Source organism: Phyllostomus hastatus, unplaced genomic scaffold (genome assembly GCF_019186645.2).
Source record: "Phyllostomus hastatus isolate PE091 unplaced genomic scaffold, TTU_PhHast_1.1 phas_scaffold_12, whole genome shotgun sequence".
NCBI lineage: Eukaryota > Metazoa > Chordata > Mammalia > Chiroptera > Phyllostomidae > Phyllostomus > Phyllostomus hastatus.
In genome coordinates, this window is record NW_025334007.1 from 8,524,531 (window position 1) to 8,550,776 (window position 26,246).

The following is a 26,246-nucleotide window of genomic DNA, read 5'->3' on the forward strand; positions in this document are numbered from 1 at the left end:
TGAAAGCAATAGAAGGTACTCATTCAGTTAAGGCAGTATGTCTATAGATAAGATTCCCAGGCTTGGTCAGGAGCCAAAAAGAGAATGAATAAGAAGAGTTTACATTTAAAGAGTCTAATTTGCTTTAGCTTGTGCATTTAGGTGTTTTTAAACACACATTTTGTGGGTGAAAGAAGAATCAGGTAGGTAATAGAATGCTTTCATTTTAATATATTTTTAAGATTTTATTTACTTTTAGAGAGAGGGAAAGGGAGAATGAGAGGGAGAGAAACATCAGTGTGTGAAAGATCGATTGGTTGCCTCTCACATGCCCCCAACTGGGGACCTGGCTGTAGTAGACTATTGGGAGGTCGGTGCTCAGTCCACTGAGCCACCCCAGCCAGGATGGATTGCTTTCATTTTAAATGTACTTTTAAAGTGGAGGCATAATTATTTAGCCTGAAACATAGCAAGTTTGCTTTAGCTTTTCTTTTTTCACAAAGTAATTAAATATGAACTGTGTGAGGCTAGTTCTCATTTAAAAAAATTAATTTAGCCCTGGTTGGTGTAGCTTAGTGGATTGAGCACAGGCCTGCAAGCCAAAGCATCGCCAGTTGGATTCGCAGTCAGGGCACATGCCTGGTTTGCTGGCCATATCCCCAGTATGGGGTGTGCTATAGGCAACCATATATTGATGTTTCACTCCCTCTCTCCCTCCCTTCCCCATCTCTCTAAAAATAAAATAAATAAAATCTTTTTTAAAAAATCATGTAACTTAAAAAAATTAATTTAGGTAGTACATGCTGAAATTAGAGTTGAGTTTTATAGTTCTGAATGATATGCATTAATACAGTTTCATATTCCTCTAAAATGTGGTAAGGAAACATAAAATAGCTCCTGAAAACCAACTGGTCCTAGTTGTGATTTTTCTCCACTGCTCTTACCCAGTTCTGTTTTTCCCCATTTCACCGTGCATACTAAATTTAACCATGAAAATGATGTTTATGTCTAAAACCATTGTTTTGGCATTTCTAAAGAAATAGATTATAAATCCTGTAGCGACATTGATCAAACTGCACATTTTAACCATGTAACAGTTCTGCTCTCTTAAAAAGTCTTTCTCCAAAACAGTCTTGGCCTTTTTGCATGCAGCATTTTTCATCTTTATATCAGAGTCTCACTTGTGATTCTTTCTTGCCCAAAGGAGAACAAGCAGTTTCAGTAATTGCTTAACTTAATTGGCTTCTAATCACATGGTTACCTCTGGGGCTCTTTATCTCTTAAATCTTTTCTTCTTTCTAGAAAGTACAAGTAAAGCTTTGGTCGACACCCTTCATGTTAAATAGTTCCTAAGCTTTAGTTACCGAACCTGGTAATAAAAAATACAGTATTTGCAAAACAGAACCATTTACACCATTTGAAAAACAAACAGATTTGCGCCTTCAAATAACACTCAGCAGCCTGACATGTTCTCTTCTCTCTGAAATATTATTAACTTACACTTTTTAATAGAGAACTCAACTTTAAGGAGGTTTTATCTTTATTCTCAGAATGTACTGATAAGGCAGAAATAAATGAAACTTTGAAGAACACATTTCTTAATGATTTTTGTTCGGTGATAATCAGTCCTACACCAACTATGTAAATCATTTGTCTGTTTTGATTTTTTTCCTTCTACTGTTTTTATTGCTCTGTTTCCCTAGGGAATCCTGCTTTGTCTTTATACATTAAATACAAATGCTTTTTACTACTAAAACAAACAAAAGCCCTCCGAATGGATGGAAGTACTTGTGAAATAGAAAATAAAATTTCCCCTCTTGTGGGACAATATGATGGATAATTGAAAGTAGTAAATGATTTTTAAGTGCTGGGCTGTAGAACCTTTTTATATTCCAATTATCAGTTCAAGGTGGTCAGTAGTGACAGTGACTGCAAGTTAATACCATCAGGTAGTTTTGTAAATTGTATAAAACATCAGTTGTACCTTCTGATGGGTTGTTTGCATATGTAGCATGGGAGGGGGTTGTTATTGGCCAGGTATTGAGAATCTCATTCAAATGAAAGTGTTAAGGTTCCCTTTTTGAATTAATTTCTTTAGAGAACTTAATAAGGCCCTGGCCACAGAGAACTCTTTACATTTTATTTTAGTAACACTGGTGAGATAAGTGGAAGGTAGGCAGTGATTCTTGTCTTAGTGTGTGAGAGTTAATGTTTATCAAAGGAATCTGTGGCTTTCTAGATGTTGAGAAACATTAAGTTAGGTAGATTTGAGACCTTATCTCTAGTAATAAAACTTCAGAAACAAAACTAAAATGGAAAATTTGGTTAGGAAGTAAGAATTTGGACTTTTACATCATAATACAGAATGGGGCAAAAGTAGGTTTACAGTTGTATATGCAAAACACAGAGTTCATTCTTGTATTATTATTAAATTATTGTATTTCTGTACAAACAACTGTAAACCTACTTTTGCCCAAATCCTGTATTTTGAGCTTGAAAATAGGGTTCATCTATTTTTCCTATGCTCAGCACACTGCAGGTTTTAAGGAAGGCCATTTTCATATCCATTATATATGCTCAGTGCCAGAAAGGGCACAGAAATAAAATCACGTTACATCTGGGCTGGTCCTTTTTTAATATGAGAATCTACGAGTGGAACAGTGTGGGGAGTTTTGATTTGTGGTTTTATCTTGTTTGCTGAAACTTAGGAAAATGTAATACCGATATGCACCTTTTTCTTTTAGGTTTAAAATTTTTAAAGCTTTGTATTATAGGAGTTTTTTTAAATTATATTTTATTGATTATGCTATTACAGTTGTCCCAGTTTTTCCTCCTTTGCCCCCTTCTGCCCAATACCCCTATTCCCTCCAGCAGTCCCCCCTTAGTTCATGTCCATGGGTCATGCATATAAGTTCTTTGGCTTCTCCATTTTTTATACTGTTCTTAACATCCCCTTATTTTGTACCTACCATTTTGTACTTCTTAATCCCTGTACCTTTTCCCCATTCCCCCCCCCCAACTGATAACCCTCCAGATGATCTCCATATCTGTGATTCTGTTCCTGTTCTACTTGTTTGGTTAGTTTTGTTTTTTTTTTTTTAGGTTCAGTTGTTGATAGTTGTGAATTTGTTACATTTTTAATGTTCATAGTTTTGATCATCTTTTTCTTAAATTAAGTCCCTTTAACATTTCCTGTAATAATGGCTTGATGATGATCAACTCCCTTAGTTTTACCTTGTCTGGGAAACACTTCATCTGCCCTTCCATTCTAAGTGATAGCTTTGCTGGATAGAGTAATCTAGGTTGTAGGTCCTTGCTTTTCATCACTTGAATACTTCTTGCCAGTCCCTTCCAGCCTGCAAAGTTTCTTTTGAGAAATCAGCTGGAAATCTTATGGAAAGTCTTCTGTAGGTAACTGTCTGCTTTTCTCTTAAGATTCTCTCTTTATCTTTAACTTCGGCATTTTAATTATGATGTCTTGGTGTGGGCCTCTATGTCAATCTTGTTTGGTACTCTGTGCTCCCTGGACTCTTATGTCTGTTTCTTTCACCAAATTAGGGACTTTTTTTTTCATTACTTTTTGAAATAAGTTTTCCATTTCTTGTTCTTCGTCTTCTCTTTCTTACACCCCCACGGTTCAGATGTTGGTATGTTTGAAGATGTCCCTGAGGCTCCTTAGCCTCTTGGTTGTGTGTGTGTGTGTGTGTGCGCACGCACGCGTGCGTGTTTGGAGATTTTATTAATTTGTAGAGAGGGGAAGGGAGGAGGAAAGAAAGGGAGATAAACATTAGTGTTTAAGAGCTACATTAATCGACTGCCTCCCACATGCCCCCAACTGGGGATCTAGCCCGCAACACAGGCATGTGCCTTGACTGGGAATCAAACCGGCGACCTTTTGGTTTGCAGGTTGGCAGTCAGTCTAGTGAGCCACACCAGTCAGGGCTTTTTTTCTTTTTAATTCTTTTTTCTTGTTGTTCTGATTGAATGTTTTTTTCTTCCTTATGTTCCAAATCATTGATTTGATTCTCAGCTTCATCCCCTCCACTGTTGGTTCCCTGTAGACTTTTATTTCACTTAATGTAACCTTCATTTCTGCCAGGGTCTTTTTTATGCTGTTGAAGTACCCAATGAGTTCTTTGAACATCCTGATCACCAGTGTTTTGAACTCTGCCTCTGATAGGTTGCTTATCTCCATTTTTTTTTTTAGTTATTTTTCTGGGGTTTTATTCTGTTCTTTCATTTGAGGCATTTTCTTTGTCTCCTCATTTTGGCAGCCTCCCTGTGTTTGTTTCTGTGTATTAGGTACAGCTACTGTGACTCCCTGTCTTAGTTGTATGGCCTGTTGTAGAAAAGCACACTTGTAAGTTGTAGGGGGCAGAGCCTTAGGTAATTGCCAGGATGGGGAAACCCGTGTCACTGCTTTGTGGCTCTGTGAGGTGGAGGGCTCAGAGAGGGGACAGTGCCACTGCCTGGCCTCTGGAGTTTTACCCAGGAGGAAGCTCTCTCCCAGCACTTGCCCTGTTGCCAGTCACTTCCGTTTCCCCCTGTATGCCACTTGTGCCCTTCCAGCTGTTTCCCTGGTGCTGAATCCCAGAGAGGGTGGGTCTGCATAAGTTCTAAGTCAGTTTTGGGTCCTTTAAGAGGTGTCTTCTGAGAATCTGCAGTTTCTTCAGCTGTCCCAACTCCCACTGGTTTTTATAGCCAGAAATTACGGGGACTTATCTTCCTGGTGCTGGAACCCTGGGCTGGGTGGTCTGGTCTGGGGCTGGTATCCCTTGCTCCTAAGGTATTTCTCCCAATTGTTACCGACTACACATGGATGTGGCACTGCCTGTTCTGTGTCTCCATGCCTCTCTACATATCTCTGCATCTCTCTCCCTCCTACCTGTCTGGATGAATGTGGCTTCTTTATTTTTTTGAGAACTCTATTTATTTTTCAGTTTTAGAAAGACAGGAGAAAGAGAGGGAGCAAAACATGTATTGGTTGCCCCTCTGCACACTCCCAACTGGGGACCTGGCCCACAACCCAGGCATGTGCCCTGACTAGCAATTAAACCTGTTGTGACCCTTTGGTTTGCAGGCCAGCACTCAATAAGTGCTAAGCCACAGTGGCCAGGGCTGAATGTGGCTTCCTTAAATCCTTGGTTGTTGGACTTCCATGCAGCTCAATTTTCTGACAATTTTGGATGATAATGGCTTTGTAGTCAAGCTGTAATTTTTGCAATAATTGTGCGAGGAGGCTAGGTGTGTTTACCTATGCCTCCGTCTTATTTTATCTATAGTGGATTCCCAGTTTTAAAACCTGACTTCAGCCCTGGCTGGTGTAGCTCAGTAGATTGAGCGATGGCCTGTGAACCAAAGGGTCACTGGTTCAATTCCCAGTCAGGGCGTATGCCTGGGTTGCAAGCCGGGTCCCTGGTGTGGGGCGTGCGAGAAAAAACCAGATTGATGTTTTCTCTCCCTCTCTTTCTCCTTCCTTTCCCCTCTGTCCAAAAATAAATAAATAAGATCTTTAAAAAATAAAACCAGACTTCAATTTTAGTTTTTACTTAGGCAAACGTCCGTGGCATATATTTTTGCTAGTCCCAGTGGTCTTTGCCTCTGTTAACAGAGGTAAGCCTCAACGTTTGTCATTCTGAATTTCATTGGTTTGGAGATACAGTTTGAACTTTGTCCTCTTTGGTCTTGGTTTTTAAAAAGACAGTTTTATGAAAAAATTTTTATGAAGTAAATGTGTATTTGGCAAAATGCATAATATACTTTTTTGTACAGAGAACATCTTTTTAGCAAAAGCGTTAAATTATTCATTAAAGTAGCCATATATTGATTTTTAGTACAGTGACATTTTAATAGTTTTGAACCCAGGGCATTTTCAGTATCATAAATATGCATAAGGTAGGAGTCAAGGTACCACTGATCTTCTTAGAAATCGTATTAATCATAATCATAAAGTCTTTCAATTTTTTAAAAGAATCTATTCTAAATCCTGAAAAGGTAAAAACAACACATTTATTCAGCTCGTGTGTAGGATTTTACAGTTGATTTTTTGTTGACTTGTATTGTGTTTTCTTCTAAATAATTTGCTTTATAACCTAGCTCACAATATTCAGAACTCCCATGTGATTTCCTTCCCTAATTTGTTAAATGTAATTCACCATATCCCCCCACAATTAGATTTATGTAACTTTTTTAAAAAAGATTTTTTGCCCTGGCTGGCGTAGCTCAGTGGATTGAGCGCGGGCTGCAAACCAAAGCATTGCAGGTTCGATTCTCAGTCAGGGCACATGCCTGCATTGCAGGCCACAGCCCCCAGCAACCGCACATTGATATTTCTCTCTCTCTCTCTTTCTCCCTCCCTTCCCTCTCTCTAAAATAAATAAATAAATAAATAAATAAATAAAAGATTTTTAAAATTGATTTTAGAGAGAGGGGAAGGGAAGGAGAAAGAGAGGGAGAGAAGTATCAATGTATGTTTGCCTCTCATGTGCCCTCCCACTGGGAACCTGGCCCACAACCCATGAATGTGCCCTGACCAGGAATCAAACTGGTGACCCTTTGGTTTGCAGGCTGGCACTCAGTCCACTGAGCCACACCAGACAGGGCAGATTTATGTAACTTTTAAAGAGCAAAGCTAATGTTTTAATGAGAAAAGAATGTTAATTCTCTTTCACTAGGAACTATATTTGGATTTAACAAATCCGTATGCATTTTATAAAAGTTTATTGTTTTATGAATAGTTAAGACTGAGCTAATTTTGATAGTCTGCTAAAAAAAAAAAAGATGTAACTCCATTGCCAGTGAAAATTAATCCTAGGATCAGAGTTAAAATTAATGCTTCAGAAAAGCTTTTTAACACCTAGGAACATGTCTTTTACCAAAGGAGCAAAATTTGTGGCCTTAAAAGCTACATTTTAAAATGGGAATCGTGTCCTGGACTCATACTGAAACTGAGAGAATTCAAGGATTACAAATTAAGCATTCAAGAATATGTTGGATACCTTACTACAAACGTATTAGCTCTCAGAACTGGTCTTCACAAAACACTGATAATCTTCCAAATATTTTCTCTATCATTATCGTTGATTTATACAACATTAACTGGACTATGACCCATAAGGAAATTTATTGTTCTTAATATAATTCATGCTTGGGTGATTCGATATTCTGGTTCATTGAAACACAATCCACTAGCTAATGAAATTCACTGGGCAAGGGATGCATCTATGTAAAGTGTAGGTGTGGTATACTCTCCGGAATTCCTCCAGTTATGCATTGTAGCATGTTTTGACTAATCTATCACTTGACTAATCCAAAATGTCTGTTTAGCAACCAAACCATTAACTGCAGTGTTACCGCAGCTTAGCCAAAAATTCAAAAAAAAAGTTTATTTCTAATGACTTCAGCTACAACCTGACAAATCTAAAGGCAAACTAGAACTTTCCCTCAAACCTTCATAGTTAGAGAAGAGAAACATAAGCAGTGCTGTGTTTGACAATAAAATATTTTTTAAAAGACATATAACTTGGAGTTCAAATGTGAAATTTGATTAGAATTTCTAATAAGCTTGAGTTGTTTTTGAGAAGTTTAAAATTCCTCACATAGGGTGCTCAGTCTGGGAGTGTCTGACACTGGAGCCCTGGAGGCTGTGGCAGTGCATGAGAGTGGCGCAGGTGGGGCTGGGGTGTAGAGGGGGATAGAGAATGTGGGTTTATAAATGATGAAATCTTTGTGGACTTGGTGAATGCTTTTGGTCAGTACAAGGATGATGGATGACAATGATGACAGAGTTGAGCCTGAAGAGAACAGATCTGGTGGAGGACTGAGATGATAAAGAAAGCTGCCCAGCTTGGAAGTTCCCTTCTGACAAAATTTTTGAAGCCATTTCCTCAATATTTCCATATAATGGCACAGCAGAAGAACTAAAGGAAAAATGTAAAGAACTTACCGAGCAGTAGCCCCCAGTGGCACTTCCTCCCAAATATACCCTGAACATACACGGACCAAATGCTAAATCTGTTCAATGTGTTTGGAGGAATCAGAGCCTGCATTCATCTCACATGCTCTTCTGTACATGATGTTTTAAGTGTTGATTGCTTCCTAAACCCTTTCCATGCAACACCCAATGCTTACAAGCAGAACACAGAAATGACTCTGGACAACAAACCTGGTGTACCAGTGCTAATAGCATTTGAAGAGAGCAAAGGAGTTCAGTGCCACTCTCACTGCCTATCACATCAAGATGTCAACCCGCCAAGCTCCCGGGAGGCCACAAAACAGGGCAGCTTCCAAACAGCAGCAGCAAGCCCAGTGCCCCCCACCATCAATGTGCTGGAGTCAAAAGACATGGACAGGACAGTGACAGGGAAGCCGGGCCAAAACAGGTGGTGAGAACAATGATGAAGAGAAAAAAAGATGAAACCTCCAGCTCCTCTGAAGTGAAATCTCGGCATCAAATGCCGATAAAGATGAAGCTAAACAGTGAGCATGTCCCCCCTACCCCCCACTGCCAGAGTGTGTAACAGAGGGGCTGAGGCCTTCATGTTCCTTCTCCTCATGGGCACCTACTACAACTGCATCATTGGTTAATCAGGACCAAAATATGTAGATAGGTATGAGAGTTTCGGGTCAGAGTCCAGTATCAAAGCTCCAGCTCCCACCGAGGATGTCAACACTCCAAGAGGAAACACAGGTTGTGGGCTACACACTACAGAAAGACACAGCTGAAAAAAGAGTGCTGCTCTAACCACATTTACAAGTACCAGCCCTGTACCATCCACAGCAGCCTTGTGACAGTTCATGCCTTAGCATGATAGCACAGAATTTTTGTGAAGTTTTGTCAGTGTAGTTCAGAATGTCAGAACCGCATTCCTGGCTGCTGCTGTAAAGTGCAGTGCAACACTGAGCAGTGCCCATGCTACCTGGCCATCCCCGAGTGTGGCACTGACCTGTGTCTCTGATGTGTGGAGCTGCTCACCACTGGGACAGCAAGAACGTGTCCTGCAAGGACTGCAGTATCCAGTGGGGCTCCAAGAAGCATTTATTGCTGGCACCATCCAAGGTGGCAGGCTGTGGCATTTTCATCAAAGATCCTACACAGACAAATGAATTCACCTCAGAGTACTGTGGAGAGAGAATTTCTCAAGATGGAGCTGACAGAGGAGGGAAAATGTATGATAAGTACATGTGCAGCCTTCTCTGTTGATTTTGTGGATGCAACCTGCAAGGGTAACAAAATTTGTTTTGCAGATCAGTCAGTCCAAACTGCTACACAAATGTCATGATAGTGAAGGGGCAATCACACTATAGGGATGCTTGTGAAGAGAGCCATCCAGACTGCTGAAGAGCCGTTTTTTGATTACAGACATAACCAGGCCAATGCCCGGAAGTACATGGGCAGCGAACGAGATATGTGGAGGTTCCTTGACATCTGCTACCTGTTCCCTGTCCTCCTCTGGAACAGTTGCCTAGGCTTCACGAACCTCCATTACTGTGGGCAATTTAGAAAAAAATTGCAGTTTGAAATCCTGAATTTGCAAAGTAATGGAAGAATAATATATAGTAATGAGTTTAAAAATCAACTTTTTTTACTGCCTTCTCATCAGCTGCAAAGTGTTTTGTACCAGTGAATTTTTGTAATAAGGCAGTATGGTACATTTTTCAACTTTGACTAAAGAATACTTGAACTTCAGGGGAAAAAAAAGAAATTCCTCATATATTAAATAGTACTTATACATCTATAAACTTGAAATTGCTTACGTTACCAGTCAGCTCACTTGCCCCTAGGAGTGAAGGCACAGAGATTAGCAGGTTTTCTGTTGGAAGCGGGTCAATGGGTTAACGATACTTTCTCAGTTAATGTCATTTTCTGCATCAGTCTTTTTGCAGACCCGGACCCAGCCCCATGGACTTGGATGATTGTAATTAACTGTGTGCAGTTCTGTTCTTTAACATAATCACCTAAGGTGTTTTTTTTCCTTTCAGGTCTTCTGCCTTTCTTGTATAAATGTGGAATGCTCTTATTCTACCTTTGACTTGCATTACTCCAGGTTCACAGGTTCCTGAAGAGCGCTGGTAATCCACTGTGTTGACTGCTGCTAGATCCTCTGGGAAAGAGATGATCTCAGTGTATTAAGCAAGCAGAACCTATTGAAAATGGGAGTTTAAAAATTTAATCATACTTGATTATTTGTCTTCTAACTAAAAGGGAGATGAAAACAAAAACATAGAATTGGAAATTAACTATGGAGTAAAAAGGAAAGGAAGACATGTAATGGGAATAGGCATATTGACTTATAAAGTGAGAAAACCTTTCTAATAAATTAGACCGAAAATATAAGCCAAATGATAAGTAGAAATCAAGCCCTGGCTGGCATGGCTCAGTGGACTGAGCACTGGCCTGGGGACTGAAAAGTTGCCAGTTTGACTTCCGGTCAGGGCACGTGCCTGGGTTGCAGGCCAGACCTCCAGTGGGGGGGCATGTGAGAGGCAACCGATCAGTGTATCTCTCGTGCATTGGTGTTTCTCTCCCTCTCTTTTTTCCTCCTCCCTCTCTAAAAATAAATAACATTTTTTAAATCGAAAAAGATCAGATAAGTCAGAAAAATGGAGAAAAGGTTAGGAGCAGGAAAGAAACAAGGCAAAATATTAAGATTTTAGGCTTTAATGTTTTAGAAGTTAGTTTGATATAACTTAGGAGGAAAAATTCTTCCTAAGTTGTAAATTCTAAAATTTAGTCGTACTGTATAAATATTAGTATAATCAAATAATAAGGTGGTCTTAAGTATCTTTAAAAATTACGTTATTTTCTACCTTTTAGGATTATGCACTTTTAATTTCCAGTGATGCTGTATTACTGTTGCCCCAAAATTGGAAGGAAATTAGACTTTTAAAGCAAATTTATTTTTTTATCTTTCTTTTTTTTAAGATGTATTTTATCGATTATGCTATTACAGTTGTCCCCTTTTTTTCCCTGTTTATTCCCCTCTGCCCTGTACCCCTCTCCCACCAGCATTTCCCCCCTTAGTTCATGTCCATGGGTTATACATATAAGTTCTTTGGCTTCTCCATTTCCTATACTATTCTTAACCTCCCCCTGTCTATTTTGTACCTACCATTTATGCTTCTTATTCCTTGTACCTTTCTCTCTTCTCCCCCTCCCTGCTGATAACCCTCCATGTGATCTCCATTTCTGTGATTCTCTTCCTATTCTAGTTGTTTGCTTAGATTGTTTTTGATTTTTAGGTTCAGTTGTTGATAGCTGTGAGTTTGTCGTCATTTTACTATTCATAGTTTTGATCTTCTTTTTCTTACATAAGTCCCTTTAACATTTCATATAATAAGGGCTTGGGGATGATGAACTCCTTGAACTTGACCTTCTCTGGGAAGCACTTTATCTGCCCTTCAATTCTAAGTGATAGCTCTGCTGGATAGTCTTCTTAGATGTAGCTCCTTGCCTTTCATGACTTGGAATACTTCTTTCTAGCCCCTTCTTGCCTGCAAGATTTCTTTTGAGAAATCAGCTGATAGTCTTATGGGAACTCCTTTGTAGGTAACTGTCCCCTTTTCTTTTGCTGCTTTTAAGATGGTCTCATCTTTAATACTGGGCAATGTAATTATGATGTGCTGTGGTGTGTGCTTCCTTGGGTCCAACTTCTTTGGGACTCTGAGCTTCTTTGGGACTCTGAGCTTCCTGGACTTCTTGGAAGTCTGTTTCCTTTGACAAATTGGGGAAGTTCTCCATTGTGCTTTCAAATAAGTTTTCAATTTCTTGCTCTTCCTCTTCTCCTTCTGGCACCCCAATGATTCAGATGTTGGAATGTTTCAAGTCATGCCAGAGGTTCCTAAGCCTCTCCTCATTTTCTGAGTTCTTGTTTCTTCATTCTGTTCTAGTTGAATGTTTATTTCTTCCTTCTGCTCCAAATCATTGATTTTAATCCCAGTTTTAATCCCTGTGGGTCTCTCCAATGAACTCTCCTGTGAGGCTGGGAGTTTCTCCCCCTGCTGCAACACCCATAGATTTTTACAGCTAGAGGTTTTGAGGCTTTCTTTTCTTGTACTGGAACCCTGGGTTGCACAGTCTGTCTTGCTCCCTAGTTGTTCCTCCCCGTTTATCTGCTCACGAATGTGGGACCACCCAGTCTGCCAGCCACCACCTTGCCTGCCTGGTTCTCTGTGCCCTTCCTACCAATCTGGATGAATATTTCTTCTTTAAATTTTTGGTTGTCAGGCTTCTATATAGTTTGGTTTTCTGGCAATTCTGGTGGTTTTTGTTTTTAAATTTCTTTTTCTTTCGGTTGTATGAGAAGACAAAGTGTATCTACCTACACCTCCATCTTGGCTGGAAGTCCTGAAGCACATTTATTTTTCAATTAAATACTTTTTACTCTACAGAAAAGTTGAAAGGATATAGGACTAACCAAATTGTGCTGAAACTCTTATTAGAACATTGTCCTGAGAGGTCTTCTCCTTTGCCCCCATTTGCTCTGGTCACTTGACTTCTGAAGTTTGTAGACTCTGGCCTGCTAGAAGAAGAGAGGATGGGTAAGCCCTTACTCAAATTCGTCTCTGCCATTTGGCATTTGACTGCCAATAGAGTATTACTGAGTGAATTTGTGCTTAGCAGGAACTGATATTTTTATAGCCTCACCCCTGGTAATTAACTCAGTTTTTCAGGACAAAGGGATTAATTAAAGGCATTTTAATTATGTGAATTATTTTTGTTTCACATAGATCAATATAAACTTCAGTTCTGAGCCTGGTTTTATAAATAGACTTCTCACACCAGGTAGATGCTTTCACAATACAACATACAAAAGACTGCTCCATGTTTTTACTATCAAAATTATATCAAATGTAGCTGTAGTTCCCAAAGATATCATTTGTTATAACACTAAAGCCCCATGATAGTAACTGCTTTGTTTCTGGATATTTCCTATTGAGAAGATTGGATCATGGAGAAGGGATGATAAAACCAATAGCCAGGACTCTGTCTTCCACATGACACCCTATACAGTTCAAAAATTGGGTTAGCAATTTTGGATGTAGGAAGTGCCGAAGAGGTGTCTGTTAAAGCAACTGACTCGTTTCAGAAAAGGAATATCTAAACTGGAGACTTGTTCACAGCTTAAGTCCTGGTACCTTGAGTTCATGGATTATTCCTGCCCCTGTGAATCCCTCACTCACAGATAAGCTAATAAAAGGCATTTATTTCTTTAGTTTAAGGTGTAACTATATTGGGTATTCACAAATCATTTTGAAAGGTGAAACAGCTGATAATACCTTAAAATGGCTGACTGAAAGTATAAAATAATTTTAGACTGTAGTCAGTGTTAGTAGACTTTTAAAATCAGATTTTTAATCAAAGGTAGTAAGCTGTGTGGAAATGCCTGTTTTAATTATATTGCCAGTTCTATTTAAATTCTCTCAAAATTAAGAGTGCATGAAGAAATTACCTTTAAAGGTTAAAATTTTAATAAATGGACTATGTAACTTCAAAAATAATTCACACCTGAGGTTATGTTTATTGATTTAGAGAGAGAGGAAGGGGAGGGAGAAAGACATTGATGTGAGTGAAAAACATCGGTTGGTTGCTTCTCATATGTACCCCAACCAGGGATCAAACCCATAACCTTAGGTATGTGCCCTGACCAGGGATCGAATCTGCCACCTTTTGGGGTACAGGATGACAGTCAACCAACTGAACCACCTGGCCACAGCTGGATTATGTAACATTTTGACAGTGAAGGGAGAAACATGGAATTTTTGCTCAATGGTAATGGCTATTATTTCTTTGGCTTAATATTGTATTTACAGAGCCCACATTCAAAATTAATAGTTTCTCACATTTTGTCTTTGCATGCATATGTGCATGCACACAATTACATGAGACTAAAAGATTAAAGGAGGAAATGGCCAATTTAAAATTTTCAGATTACTGTTTTTAAGAGGTAATATATGCTTTCATTTTGTATCCAGAATAAGACAAAATACTTACAATTTTAAGGTATCGAAGCAAGAAAAGTGATGAATATAGGCTTTCCAAGTTTTAAGCAAGACAGCTTTTTAATGACATGAAAGGATAAGAAAAGTAGTTCAGAACATGAAATAAATGTCATTCTTTCCATATCTTTTGAGAGCACCTGATACACAGATAGTTTAACTGTTACATGAGTGAATTGTGGCAGAAATGCTTCCTCTGAAAAGGTGAGCCACACATTTCTTTTTGGATAGCTCTGTTTTTTAATGCATTTTAAATTATTTTATTCACACAAAGTTTTCAGCCCTCCACCTTTTGTTTTGAAGCAGAGTATATTTGTAATTACTTTGTGCAGAATTATCAGAGAAGTATTCTATGTTTCTATAATGAATGAAGTTACGCTTTTTGATATTGTATGGTTTTAGAGGAAATTTGCAATGATACACCTAGTTTTGGGAAAAGGGCAAGGTAGATCTAGAACTTCTGACCTTGGCAGGGAGAAGTAGGAGCTAAATTTTTTTGGTTAGAAGATCTTTCATGTTATAACTGGTTATCTCAAATGGCACAACTTCCACTGTCATGGACTTAGAGGTAGAACAGACTGGATACAGACATGTAGCTTTGATTTGAACTTGAACATGGAGTTGAAGTGAATCTTGGAAACCCTTTGGAACCCAAGTTCCAAGGGAGTAAATCAAATGAATGGAGAAGAGGACAAAGGGACCAGAAGATTGGGTAAAAAATGAAAGACAGGAAAATGACTGTTAAACTGGCAGTTAAACTGGCCCAGTTTGATGTGATCTGCAAGAGCCAGGGGTTGTAAGGGGGAAGGCTATTACAGGCCATTCTCCTAGACCTTGTGAGACACTGGAATCCCTCCCCAGTGCTCCTGATAGGTGGTCACACTTAGACTACCTCCAGTGGCAGGGTGTTCACTGACTCTGGAGGTAGACAGTTCCTGACTTGGAAAAATAGGTACCCATACTTTTTTTTTTTTTACTGTAATCCCTATAAAAAAGCTAAATACAGACAGAAGCTCACTGATGTATGTTATCCACTATACATGCTTTTTCCTGCATGTACTACTGACTGTATAAGCAGTTCATTTTTATTTTTTAAGAATGTTCTATATACTTTTCTGTTTTTGTCATTTCAAATTTTGAATGTCTGTTAGTGCATATGGATTAACCATTATTTTTAAAAATATTTTATTGATTATGCTATTACAGTTGTCCCATTTTCCCCTTCACTCCCCTCTGCCCTGCACACCCCCTCCCACCCACATCCCCCCTCCTTTAGTTCATGTCCATGGGTCATACTTAAAAGTTCTTCGGCTTCTACATTCTTACCCTTCTACTATTCTTACCCTCGCCCTGTCTATTTTCTACCTACCATCTATGCTGCTTATTCTCTGTACCTTTTCCCCCTCTCTTCCTCCCACTCCCCTGTTGATAACCCTCCATGTGATCTCCATTTCTGTGATTCTGTTCCAGTTCTAGTTGTTTGCTTATTTGCTTATGTTTTTGTTTTAGGTGTGGTTGTTAGTAACTGAGTTTGCTGTCATTTTACTGTTCATATTTTTTATCTTTTTTTTCTTAGATAAATCCCTTTAACATTTCATATAATAAGGGCTTGGTGATGATGAACTCCTTTAACTTGACCTTCTCTAGGAAGCGCTTTATCTGCCCTTCCATTCTAAATGAAAGCTTTGCTGGATAGAGCAGTCTTAGATGTAGGTCCTTGCCTTTCATGAGTTGGAATACTTCTTTCCATCCCCTTCTTGCCTGCAAGGTTTCTTTTGAGAAATCGGCTGACAGTCTTATGGGAATGCCTTTGTAGGTAACTGTCCCCTTTTCTCTTGCTACTTCTAAGATTCTCTCCCTATTTTTAATCTTGGGTAATGTAATTATGATGTTCCTTGGTGTGCTCCTCCTTGGGTCCAACTTCTCTGGGACTCTGAGCTTCCTGGACTTCCTGGAAGTCTATTTTATTTGCCAGATTGGGGGAGTTCTCCTTTATTATTTATTCACATAAGTTTTCAATTTCTTGCTCTTCCTCTTCTCCTTCTGGCACCCCTATAATTTGGATGTTGGAACATTTATAGATGTCCTAGAGGTTCCTAAGCCTCTCCTCATTTTTTTGAATTCTTGTTTCTTCATTCTTTTCTGGTTGGATGTTTCTTCCTTCTGGTGCACACCATTGATTTGAGTCCAGTTCCCTTCCCATCACTATTGGTTCCCTGTATATTTTCCTTTATTTCACTTAGCATAGCCTTCATTTTTTTTTTCATCTAATTTGTGACCAAATTCAACCAATTCTGTGAGCATCCTGATTACCAGTGTTTTGAACTGTGCATCTGATAGGTTGGCTAGCTCTTCGTTGCTTAGTTGTATTTTTTTCTGGGGCTTTGATCTGTTCTTTCATTTGGACCATTTTTTTGTCTTCACACACCTGTTACGTAGTAAGGGGCAGAGCATTAGGTGTTCACCAGGGTGGGGCAACCCATGTTGCTGCACTGTGATGCTGTGATGCTGTATGTGGGGGAGGGGTTGAGAGGGAACAGTGGCGCTTGCTGTGCTCTCTGTCAGATTTCAGTCACTTCCCCCACTCCCCACAAGCAAAGTGGGCCCTTCTGGTGCTGATTCCCATGTGGGTGGGCTTGTGTATGTTCTAGGATCCTGTGGATCTCTCCAATGAACTCTCACGTGAGGCTGGGAGTTTCTCCTGCTGCCGCCTCAACCCCCACCAGTGTCTTCAATCAGTGGTTTGAGGCTTCATTTCTCTGCACTGGAGCCCTGGGTTGCATGGTCTGTTTTGCTCCCCAGTTGTTCCTCCCAGTTTATCTGCATGGGGATGTGGGACCGCCACTCCACCAGCCTCAGCCTCCTGGGTCCGCCAGCTGCCACCTTGCTGCAAGTCCTCTCTGCCCAGCTGTCTGTCTCCACCCCTTCTACCTGTCTGGATGATGTGTCTTCTTTAACTCCTTGGTTGTTGAACTTCCATACAGTTTGATTTTGTCAGTTTTGGTTGTTTTTTGTTTTTAAATTGTCCTTCCTTTGGTTGTGCAAGGAGGCACAGTGTGTCTACCTATGTCTCCATCTTGGATTAACCATTCTTTTTAATGACTACTGCATATGATCTATATCAGAGTTTATTCAACTGATGCCTTACTGATATTTCAGTTGTTCCCAGTTTTTGTGCTTACAGATAATAGTGCAATGAACATCTGTTATCTTCTTGACAGTTCTAATTACAAAGGGTTTTTTTGTATTGGCCTAAAATCTTTCTTCTAATATCTACCTAATTGGTTCTAAACAGTTGCCATCTTCTTGAGACATGGTCTGTTTTGTCCATGTCTAAAGTGTAGTGATGGAGCTGAACACTGTCTTAGTTGCGGTTTAACCCTAATGGAGAGTATGGGATTGTCTATTCTTTTAATTCCATCCTGATTTTATTAACTCTTAAGGCTATCATATCACATACTATTAGTTCACGTTGAGGACAGAGTCAGTTAAAACTTTGTAGTTTGTGGATCCCTGGAATATCTGATAAAAGTTGTGGACTTATCACCACTTCACCCTACCCCTCAAATGCATTCACACAATTATTTCTGTAGTTTTATGTGATTCATGGGTCTTCAGTGTTTCCCATTTCTTTATGATTAGATTTTGTTGGTTACTTCGCTGAAGTCATAGGTTCTCTTATTCTCTACAAGTGCTGTTACACCGTCAAAAATGTAATCGGAAGCAGTCAGTCTTGGAATTGCCTGATGAGTGTGTGCTATCTGCTGGTGTGTAGCACTTTCTTATTTGCATGTGCTAACTAATTTTTTTAACAATCCAGGATCAGCCTCAAGCTAACCAGTCTGTAGTTGAGAAATCTGTCTGGTTTCTAGTCCTTGCCCATTCTTCACGATTCCACACAGATTACAGACAGCAATTAAGCAGCCTTATCTGTGAAGCCTCTCAGGATCCCAGGATGTGATTTGTGAGATCAAATGACTTGAACTCAGGATATCTAGCTGTTCTTTCTCTTTTTTTCTCAGCCATCTTGGATTTAAGTTTCTTCTTAGTCACTGTATTTGATCTTCAGATTGGAAAGAATAAAACATTCTTAGCTGAGAATGGAAATAAAATAGGAGTGAGGCTGTTTGTCTTTGTTAATATTACATTAACCACCCCATCCAGGGGAGACTTCATTTTTTCCTCTACCTCTTCTTACTTTAACCTCTAAAATGCTGTCTATTCAGTATCTGGTACTTTGTAAAGTCACAGTTCATTCAGAGGCTTTAGCCTTGTTCACAATATTCTTAGAGCTCCATTCCACTAATACTTGTTTTATGTGCCTGCTTTTTTTTTCACCATCTGTTTTAAGTGGTTTTTTTAACATCTAAATTCCAGAAAGCTCTCTGTGCAGCACATCAGATTTTTTAGACACTTTCCCTTCTCTTCCCTTCATCAGTATGTTTTGCAATTATGCAGTCAGCAATGCTTTTGAGAGCCTTCACATAGTTTCTGATTTTGGAATTGATCCTAATTTTTCTTTGAAAAACTTGAAATCTGTCTATCCAATATGTGCATCATTTCCCCTCCTTCCTTTCTTGATCTCCAAACAACACGGTTGCTTTCTCTAAAGCTTCCTTCCTCTTGTAATGTTATTAATCATGTTTTTTAAAAGATTTTTATTTTTTAGAGAAAGGGGAAGGGAGAGAGACAGAGAAGGACAAAAACATTGATTGGTTTCCTCTCGCCTGCTCCCAACCAGGGACCTGGCTTGCAACCCAGGCATGTACCCTGACTGGGAGTTGAACTGGCGACCTGTTGGTTCGCAGGCCTGTGCTCAATCCACTGAGCCACACCAGGCAAGGCAGGAGATATGATTAAAATGGCAAGTTCTGAGTGCTCTCCCTCTCAGGAGCATGCCCCTTGCCTTTCCCTTCTCCCCTTCCTCTCCCCAAGCATCTTACTTTTGTGTTTCTCTTTCCTGAGCTCCAAGGTCCCTTCTTTTGCCTCTAACTTGTTTCCTTAGGCCATTTTTTTCCCCTATGGCTCACTTTCACTACCTCTGTAACTTTCTAAACAAACTCTCTTAGAATTTGAAAAATAAATAAAATGGCAAGACTCTCTTCTTTTTATAAATATGATGCAGGCTTCTTTTTGCTTGTTCTTCAGTTTCTTACCTCTTTCACAAAGTACCCACTTGGTTATTTTGGGCCAGTTTGAAATGTTTGGGCCAGCACTCACAGATGCACTGTACTGCTCCATACTTAATGTCAGCTGCCTCGTTTACTTATTGGTAAATGTGTATGTTTTCATTTCCCCAAATATTTTCTAAGTTCTCTGAAGAAATAGACCACATCTCATGCTTATTTTTTACCTCCCTATAGCATTAGCACAGTACTTAAAGTATGCTTCATAAGATCTCAGTGATCATCTTAATTAGGTAGTTCTAGCTCCAAAAATAAAGTGAAAAAAAATTTACCTTTTCTTGTCAACTGAATTATTGCCATAGTAGTTGATGATACCAGACCAAGTCTTTATGTGAAAAACCTACTGAGAATTTTATGTATATTTACATTTTTACTAACTCACTAACTTAATTCCCCAAATTATTTAGCTATGGTTGTGCTTACACTGTTCCTTGTGGTTAAGAAAACCATGGGCATGTTTTTCTCTGCTGTGAAACCTCTATTTATTCCCCTAGCCACCATCAGGGCCTGGCATAATAATAGGTGATTAATACATTTTGTTAGAGGAATTTAGCTTGTGCTCGGAAAGTAACTTGTTTACTGTAAAAACCTTGGAAATGTGCATAGGTTATTATAAATCTAGATTGCAAAAGGAAATGTGATAAAAGCTTTTTAAAAAGTTTGTGATCTTAACAGGAAAAGCAATTTTAGTAAAGTAAGTCTGAAATCTTAGCACTAACCATCTTAGTGGGCTTTGATGTTTTATTTGCCATTGATGTTCTTTCTTTTAGTTAAATTCTTTTACTTTTTTCCTTAGGTTAAGACATCAGAATTTTATAGATACTCTCGACAGCTGCGCTATGAAGTTGACCAAGCATTGAATTACTTTCAGAACATTCACCAGCAGCCTTTGTTGGACATGAAATCAAGCCGCATCCGCTCTGCCAAACCTCAAACTACAGTATTCCGAGGAATGATTGGACATAGCATGGTTAACAGTAAAATACTTCTCTTAAAGAAACCAAGAGTCTGGTGGGAACTAGAGGGCCCCCAAGTACCTCTGCGGCCGGACTGCCTTGCTATTGTCAATAACTTTGTGTTCTTGTTGGGTGGTGAAGAATTGGGCCCAGATGGCGAATTCCATGCTTCTTCCAAAGTGTTCAGATATGACCCAAGACACAACTCTTGGCTCCGAATGGCAGACATGTCTGTACCACGTTCAGAATTTGCAGTTGGTGTTATTGGGAAGTTTATTTACGCTGTAGCAGGCAGAACCAGAGATGAGACTTTCTACTCAACAGAGAGATATGATATCACCAATGACAAATGGGAATTTGTGGATCCTTATCCAGTTAACAAATATGGACATGAGGGGACAGTGCTCAATAACAAGTTGTATATCACTGGTGGAATCACCTCATCATCCACCTCCAAACAAGTGTGCGTTTTTGACCCCAGTAAAGAAGGGACCATAGAACAACGGACCAGAAGAACCCAAGTTGTTACCAACTGCTGGGAGAATAAGAGCAAAATGAATTACGCAAGATGCTTTCACAAGATGATTTCTTACAATGGCAAGCTTTATGTCTTCGGTGGTGTCTGTGTGATCTTGAGGGCCTCTTTTGAATCTCAGGGCTGCCCTTCCACAGAAGTGTACAACCCAGAGACTGATCAGTGGACCATCTTGGCATCCATGCCAATTGGTAGAAGTGGCCATGGAGTGACTGTGCTGGACAAACAAATAATGGTTCTTGGAGGCCTTTGCTACAATGGTCATTACAGCGATTCCATTCTCACTTTTGATCCAGAAGAAAACAAGTGGAAGGAAGATGAGTACCCACGGATGCCCTGCAAGCTGGATGGTTTACAAGTATGCAACCTGCATTTTCCAGAATATATACTGGACGAGGTCAGACGCTGCAACTAATGACGTCTTTCTTGCTTCAAAGCCAAACAAAAAATTTGTTTGTGACAGAGTAGTTAATTAACAGCATAAAGAAAAACCTCACCAGTTTTACTATCAAAGCCATTGGTCTAATAGTGTAAAAAATTTTCATTCTGTGCTAGCATACTTTGTTTTCTTTTTAGTGGCCTCAAACTCATGCAATAAGTTAGTTCGAAGCACTAGCTCTTGAAACTACTTCCTGAAGCAGTTTAATAGAATGATCCACTTATCTGGGAAGCTGATTGTATGCTTTAAACATTTCTCTCAGATGTCAGTGTAGGAGTCATGCATCTTCTAAGAGAAGACCTGATAAGTGTCACTTGATGTAATTTCAGTTCCTATCTCGATCTGAAATCTTTCTGAACATTTATTTCAGTCCGTTAGACCTTTTGGTTTTATTGTTTAAGTTTAAAACTCTTGCCCTTTTTGCATGGCTTTTTGCTGAAAATGCAAAAATATAAATTTTCTACAAAGTTAACTTTTTATATTCAAAACACTATTTCTAAGCTGCCTTCTCTTACCTGCATTGTGTTAGTGAAAGCGTATCCATACGTGCATACATCTTATGAATATATAAGGCACATCCTCTTTTATGCGTGGTTAGGATTCTATATTTTTAAGCTAGTGCACTTGCACACACGGTTTGCCATACTTGTTGGATTTTAGATGTAATGTCTTTTCATGTATTAACATTTTTAGAAAGTTAAAATAACTGGAGTCCTCATTTGATGTCAAAGTAGCCTATCTTCAGTCCATACTGATTCAGTAATAATTTGAACTCCTTATATTCCTGAAACATATGGACCTACGAAAAGTAATATTTTATATTTTACTTTCAAAAGTAAACGTTAGTGTTCTTTATCGATGTATGTCTTCTTTTTGAACATGTTTTTTTTTTTTTGCAGTTTGTTTAACGTTACCCTGTTTTTAGTAAGAATTGGAGTGCTATATGACAAGCCCTGGCCCTGCAGCGTGCAAGCACTTTTTAAAGAGAATTTAGGTAATGCCCGACTGCTAAATAAAGGCCCCTTAAAAGTAAGTGCAACTTCCATTCTTTACATTTAATAAGGCTGCTGCATCTGTTACTGAATGGAAAGTAGCAACTTGTGGACAATTTGAGCTCAGTTTTGACTTAGAGGTAAGGAATAGAATTATAATCTGACTGGTCATATCTACTTGTTTATTTAGTACAAAAAGACTTAGTGGCACTGGGGGTGTAAGCCCTCAGCTTTTGTTTTATTTACTGAAGGCTACTAGCATGAAGGACAGTAACCTCAAAGTTGAGAATGGGTGGAGAATAACTGTTTATTAAAAGCATTTGTACTAAGTGTTTTAGGATTAGCCGCACCTTTCAACTCAAAGGAAAAGCATATAGTTGACAAAGTTAAGCAAGAATAACCAGGAAATGGTCCATTCAAGTTGATGCCATTTTTTCCTGAGTAGAGTCTATAGCTAATACAGACTAGATCTACACTGGCAAAACTTGCCAGATCTTAGGATATTGGTGCAATATTGCAATGCCTTCTGTATGGCTATTGTATAAATTTTCTAGTTTCACTTTTTTTTTTTTTTTTTTTTTTGCTGCTGCCACCACTGAACATAAGATAGAAGAGAGAAGTCATGGAAATGTGAAGACTTTTTTTTTTTTTTTGCAGTTAAATGAGACAACTATTAAAAAAACACCCTGGTTTTAAAACTCCAAAACTGGAGGCATTTGGGTTTAAGAAACAATCAGATACACAAGTAGTTTTTGAAAAAGAAAAAACAATGGCATTGTTTTAGAAGTCAAATTAGTGTTCATTTGTATATGAGACTTAAATTTGTGTTAAATGGTTCTGTCATTTTTCTGTTTTTAATAATGAAACTCGATATCATTTCCCATGGCAATCTGGGTAAAAGTCTTTTTTCTACATTTAAAAAATCATTTCTAATCATTTTACTTTTGAAAAGTAGGCTTAACTTAGTCATTTAATTCTTTTTCAAATATATTAGGTGGTTTAGCTTTTGTGTGTCTGCTGTCTTGCTTTAAAGAAAATAACGATAATGTCTTCATTATTTTCCTCGTTGTCTTTTGCTGGCAAAGACCGAGACAGGGTACCCTTCATCAGGCTTTTACACTCCAGTGGTGGTTCTCTTTAATTGCTTAGATATGACTTCATAGCCCTAGTTAAGGTAAGATTTGGGCAAACAATTGATATTCTTGGTCTTCCATTCTAAAGATAGAGGCCAAGGTCAAAATTCATGTTTTGGAAAATTTGTGAATTCTTAACTTGAACTAACTCTGGGTTCAGCTTCACACTTAGTTCATGTCTGACCTGATGTTAGCTGTAATCAGTTTTGAGCTTTAAGAATAGTTGCTGTCGCTTGGGTTCTTTATGAATGTATGAGAAAATTCTTCTGTTTATATGTAGCGCTAATTTAGGTTCTTTTAAATCCATGATAACTTACATTCCCTTTTCAAGTTATGGTGTAATTGCTGAAAGAGATTTATTTTTGTTATACTAAACTATGGAAAATTTTTCATAGATTTTTTTCAAGTTTATTCAAGTTTATTTTTTGTGTGCTTCATTTGGAACCATTTTTGTTTATATACATTGTATGTGTTCAAGATAGTAGTTCTTAAAAATTCAGTAAGAGATTTGAAACTATTCAGTGCAACCGTTGTAATCTTTGTGTTAATTTTCACTTTACATTTTAAATGCCAGACTACAAAATTTAGCTGGTCTTCATTAGTTGCATCTTAATTAGAAATGTTTGTTCTCTCCCATGTCTTTGACCTAAGTTTTGACTTTAATCTGCTTAAAGAAAATTCTTGCACTACAACCTTTTCATAAAACTCAAGATTGTCTCATTGAAGGTTTTGTATTGGAAGAAATACTACTGGTTTTTTAAAAGCAAAGCTTAAGTAATAGAATTATTAGCTTTTCTTGAGACAGCTTTCTCTGTGTCCTCATTACTCTGCTCTGTGTGAGTGTTACTATAATTTGTGAAATATTGACTGAGCCCTTCACTTACCTTTTCTAAAGCAGCACCTTTGGACACCTCATTCTGGGAAGCCTGCTCGAGTCATAGTAAAGGACACACATTTGTATGGGGAGAAGTGGTTAAAATGGAGAGTTTTGTCTTAATTACAAGAAACTAAGCTTTAAAATATTTTATAACAAATTATTTGAGCTGCATTATCTAAACATGTCAAACGTTCAGTGGGACTATTTTTATATATGTATATGTGGTTGTAGGTCATAACATTTCAGTTTATAATATAAATCGTTATTTCAGTTTATAAGCTATCTCTCAAAAAAGACTAGCTCTTTTGAGAACACATAATTTAAAGTTTTAGATTGAAGTGAAACACAACATAGATAATAGTGAAATTAGGTATAATTGAGGGCTATATAGCAGTGAAACTGCTAGTGCCATTTTTCTTGTTTGCCTATTACACATTTTTGATTTTTTTTTGTACTCAGAACATTTTTAGGGATCATACATTTGTTCGATTGGATTAGAGTTGGTTTGGGAATAAATATCTTCTAAAAAGAGATTTATCTTAAAAGCAAAAGTCCTGAAAAACTAGTTTATCAAGAGTTTATAAAGTCAGATATTCAGCAGACATAGACAGGAACAGGTAAACACTCATGGAAGTCATATCCTTTCAGTATACCAGTATAGCTTCACAGTTACATGAGCAACACCGAGAGAATCCCATCAGCTTTGTTTGTTCCCCCTTAACATTCTTGGATTTTTTTTTTTTACATCTTTGGGAACAATTACATTCAAAACCTTATTAATCAGTGTATCAGTAAGGATTAAGAGTTTGCTTTCGGAAGGAGTGTTCCAGTGAGGTGATCGGAGAGGTTATTTTCTACCTAACTTGTATATGCCCTATACCTCTTGGGCATACTTTGTTTATTAGAAAAATATTTTGACATTTAGGTACATTTTGGGCCGATAGTCAAATTAATCCTAGGGCCGATTTAAAAATCTTAGAATAATTTAAGGTTTGCCTTTTATACCTGTTTTGAAAGCCTTTACATTTTTGTCAGGTAATTTTTCCCAAGCCGTGAATATAATCTATTCAAACATGTTTATGCTATCCATTCTGTTTTTAAATTGAAAAAAATGTTAAAAGTGTTTATGAAGAAAAGTTTAAATAAAATATTTTTCATCTTTAAAATATACTTCTTTATCTCTTATTATTTGCTATCTTTATATAATCCATCAGTTTCAAAGTCACTCATGACTTGATTAGCAGTATCCATTTTGTTTTCCTTCATTGTGCCAACAAATGCCACAGAAATGTGATTTCTACTGATGCTTTCAGCCAGAGATGCAAATGAAAATATTAAAGTGAAATTATTTACACTTATATGCAATGGAAATTTTATAATGAAGCCAAATAATTAAAGTTCTACTAACAGAGTTTTGCAGAATGGAATTATAGAATTGAGAGAGAGCATTTACAAGCCTCAAACCTTAGTTTGGTAATTTGTAGATTTCCTTCAGCAGTTTTAATTTATTGTTCTTAAAGGTATATCTGAAATTAGGAAATAGATTAGAATCTATCTGCCACATCGCAAGCACTTGGGTACACATAGGCCTATGTGCCAGCTCGTGCTTCCTTTCAAATGAACTCCTAAAAAGCCTCAGCAGGATTCCCTGGATCCTGTCCTCAAGCCACCTTTCCATCCTCCCTCCCTCTGTCACTTCCTACATTCTGTTGTGATCATTGTGTATTAATTTCCAGCCTTAAATTACTTGCCACCTTCCCCCTACCCTGCTTGCAAAAATTCACTTCTTTTTCAAAGCCCAACTCAAATGTTCCCCTCCCCTCCTGCAACCTGTTCTCTCTCAGTGAATTAATTGCCTCTTCTGCATTTAGCACATTTGTAGTGCTTATTTCCTTTTGCATAATAGTTGGGTATAATTCATTCTCCACAACTAGATCCTAGTCTTGGATGAAAGAACCTTCTTTCATTCCTTTTTTTGTACCCTTATATCTAGCATGATACTTTCGGTACACAATAGGCACTGAGTTCTAAATGTTTATTGCAGCATGTGGCAAATTCCATATGAGTTACAGACATGCTGTAGGCATTTGGAAGAGGGAGATATTAGTTCCCCAGGGGTTTTGTCTCAGATTCCTTCTCTGTCGACTCACT

General features: G+C 38.2%; 1 protein-coding gene and 1 pseudogene across 6 annotated transcripts in view; both read left to right on the plus strand.

Moving 5' to 3' along the window:
• Nucleotides 1-25,261, plus strand: part of KLHL15 (kelch like family member 15) — a 38,910-nt gene extending 13,649 nt beyond the window's left edge. For 4 of the 6 annotated variants that reach the window (XM_045856045.1, XM_045856046.1, XM_045856043.1 and 1 more), the window contains one exon: nucleotides 19,960-25,261. In XM_045856045.1, the coding sequence (XP_045712001.1) occupies nucleotides 19,960-21,069 (1,110 nt within the window). In that variant the 3' untranslated portion in view covers nucleotides 21,070-25,261. The remainder of the gene's footprint in view (nucleotides 1-19,959) is intronic. The other 2 variants (XR_006787686.1, XM_045856047.1) reach the window with 2 other exon arrangements.
• Nucleotides 38-10,054, plus strand: LOC123829884 (annotated as a pseudogene).
• Nucleotides 25,262-26,246: the final 985 nt, after the last annotated feature.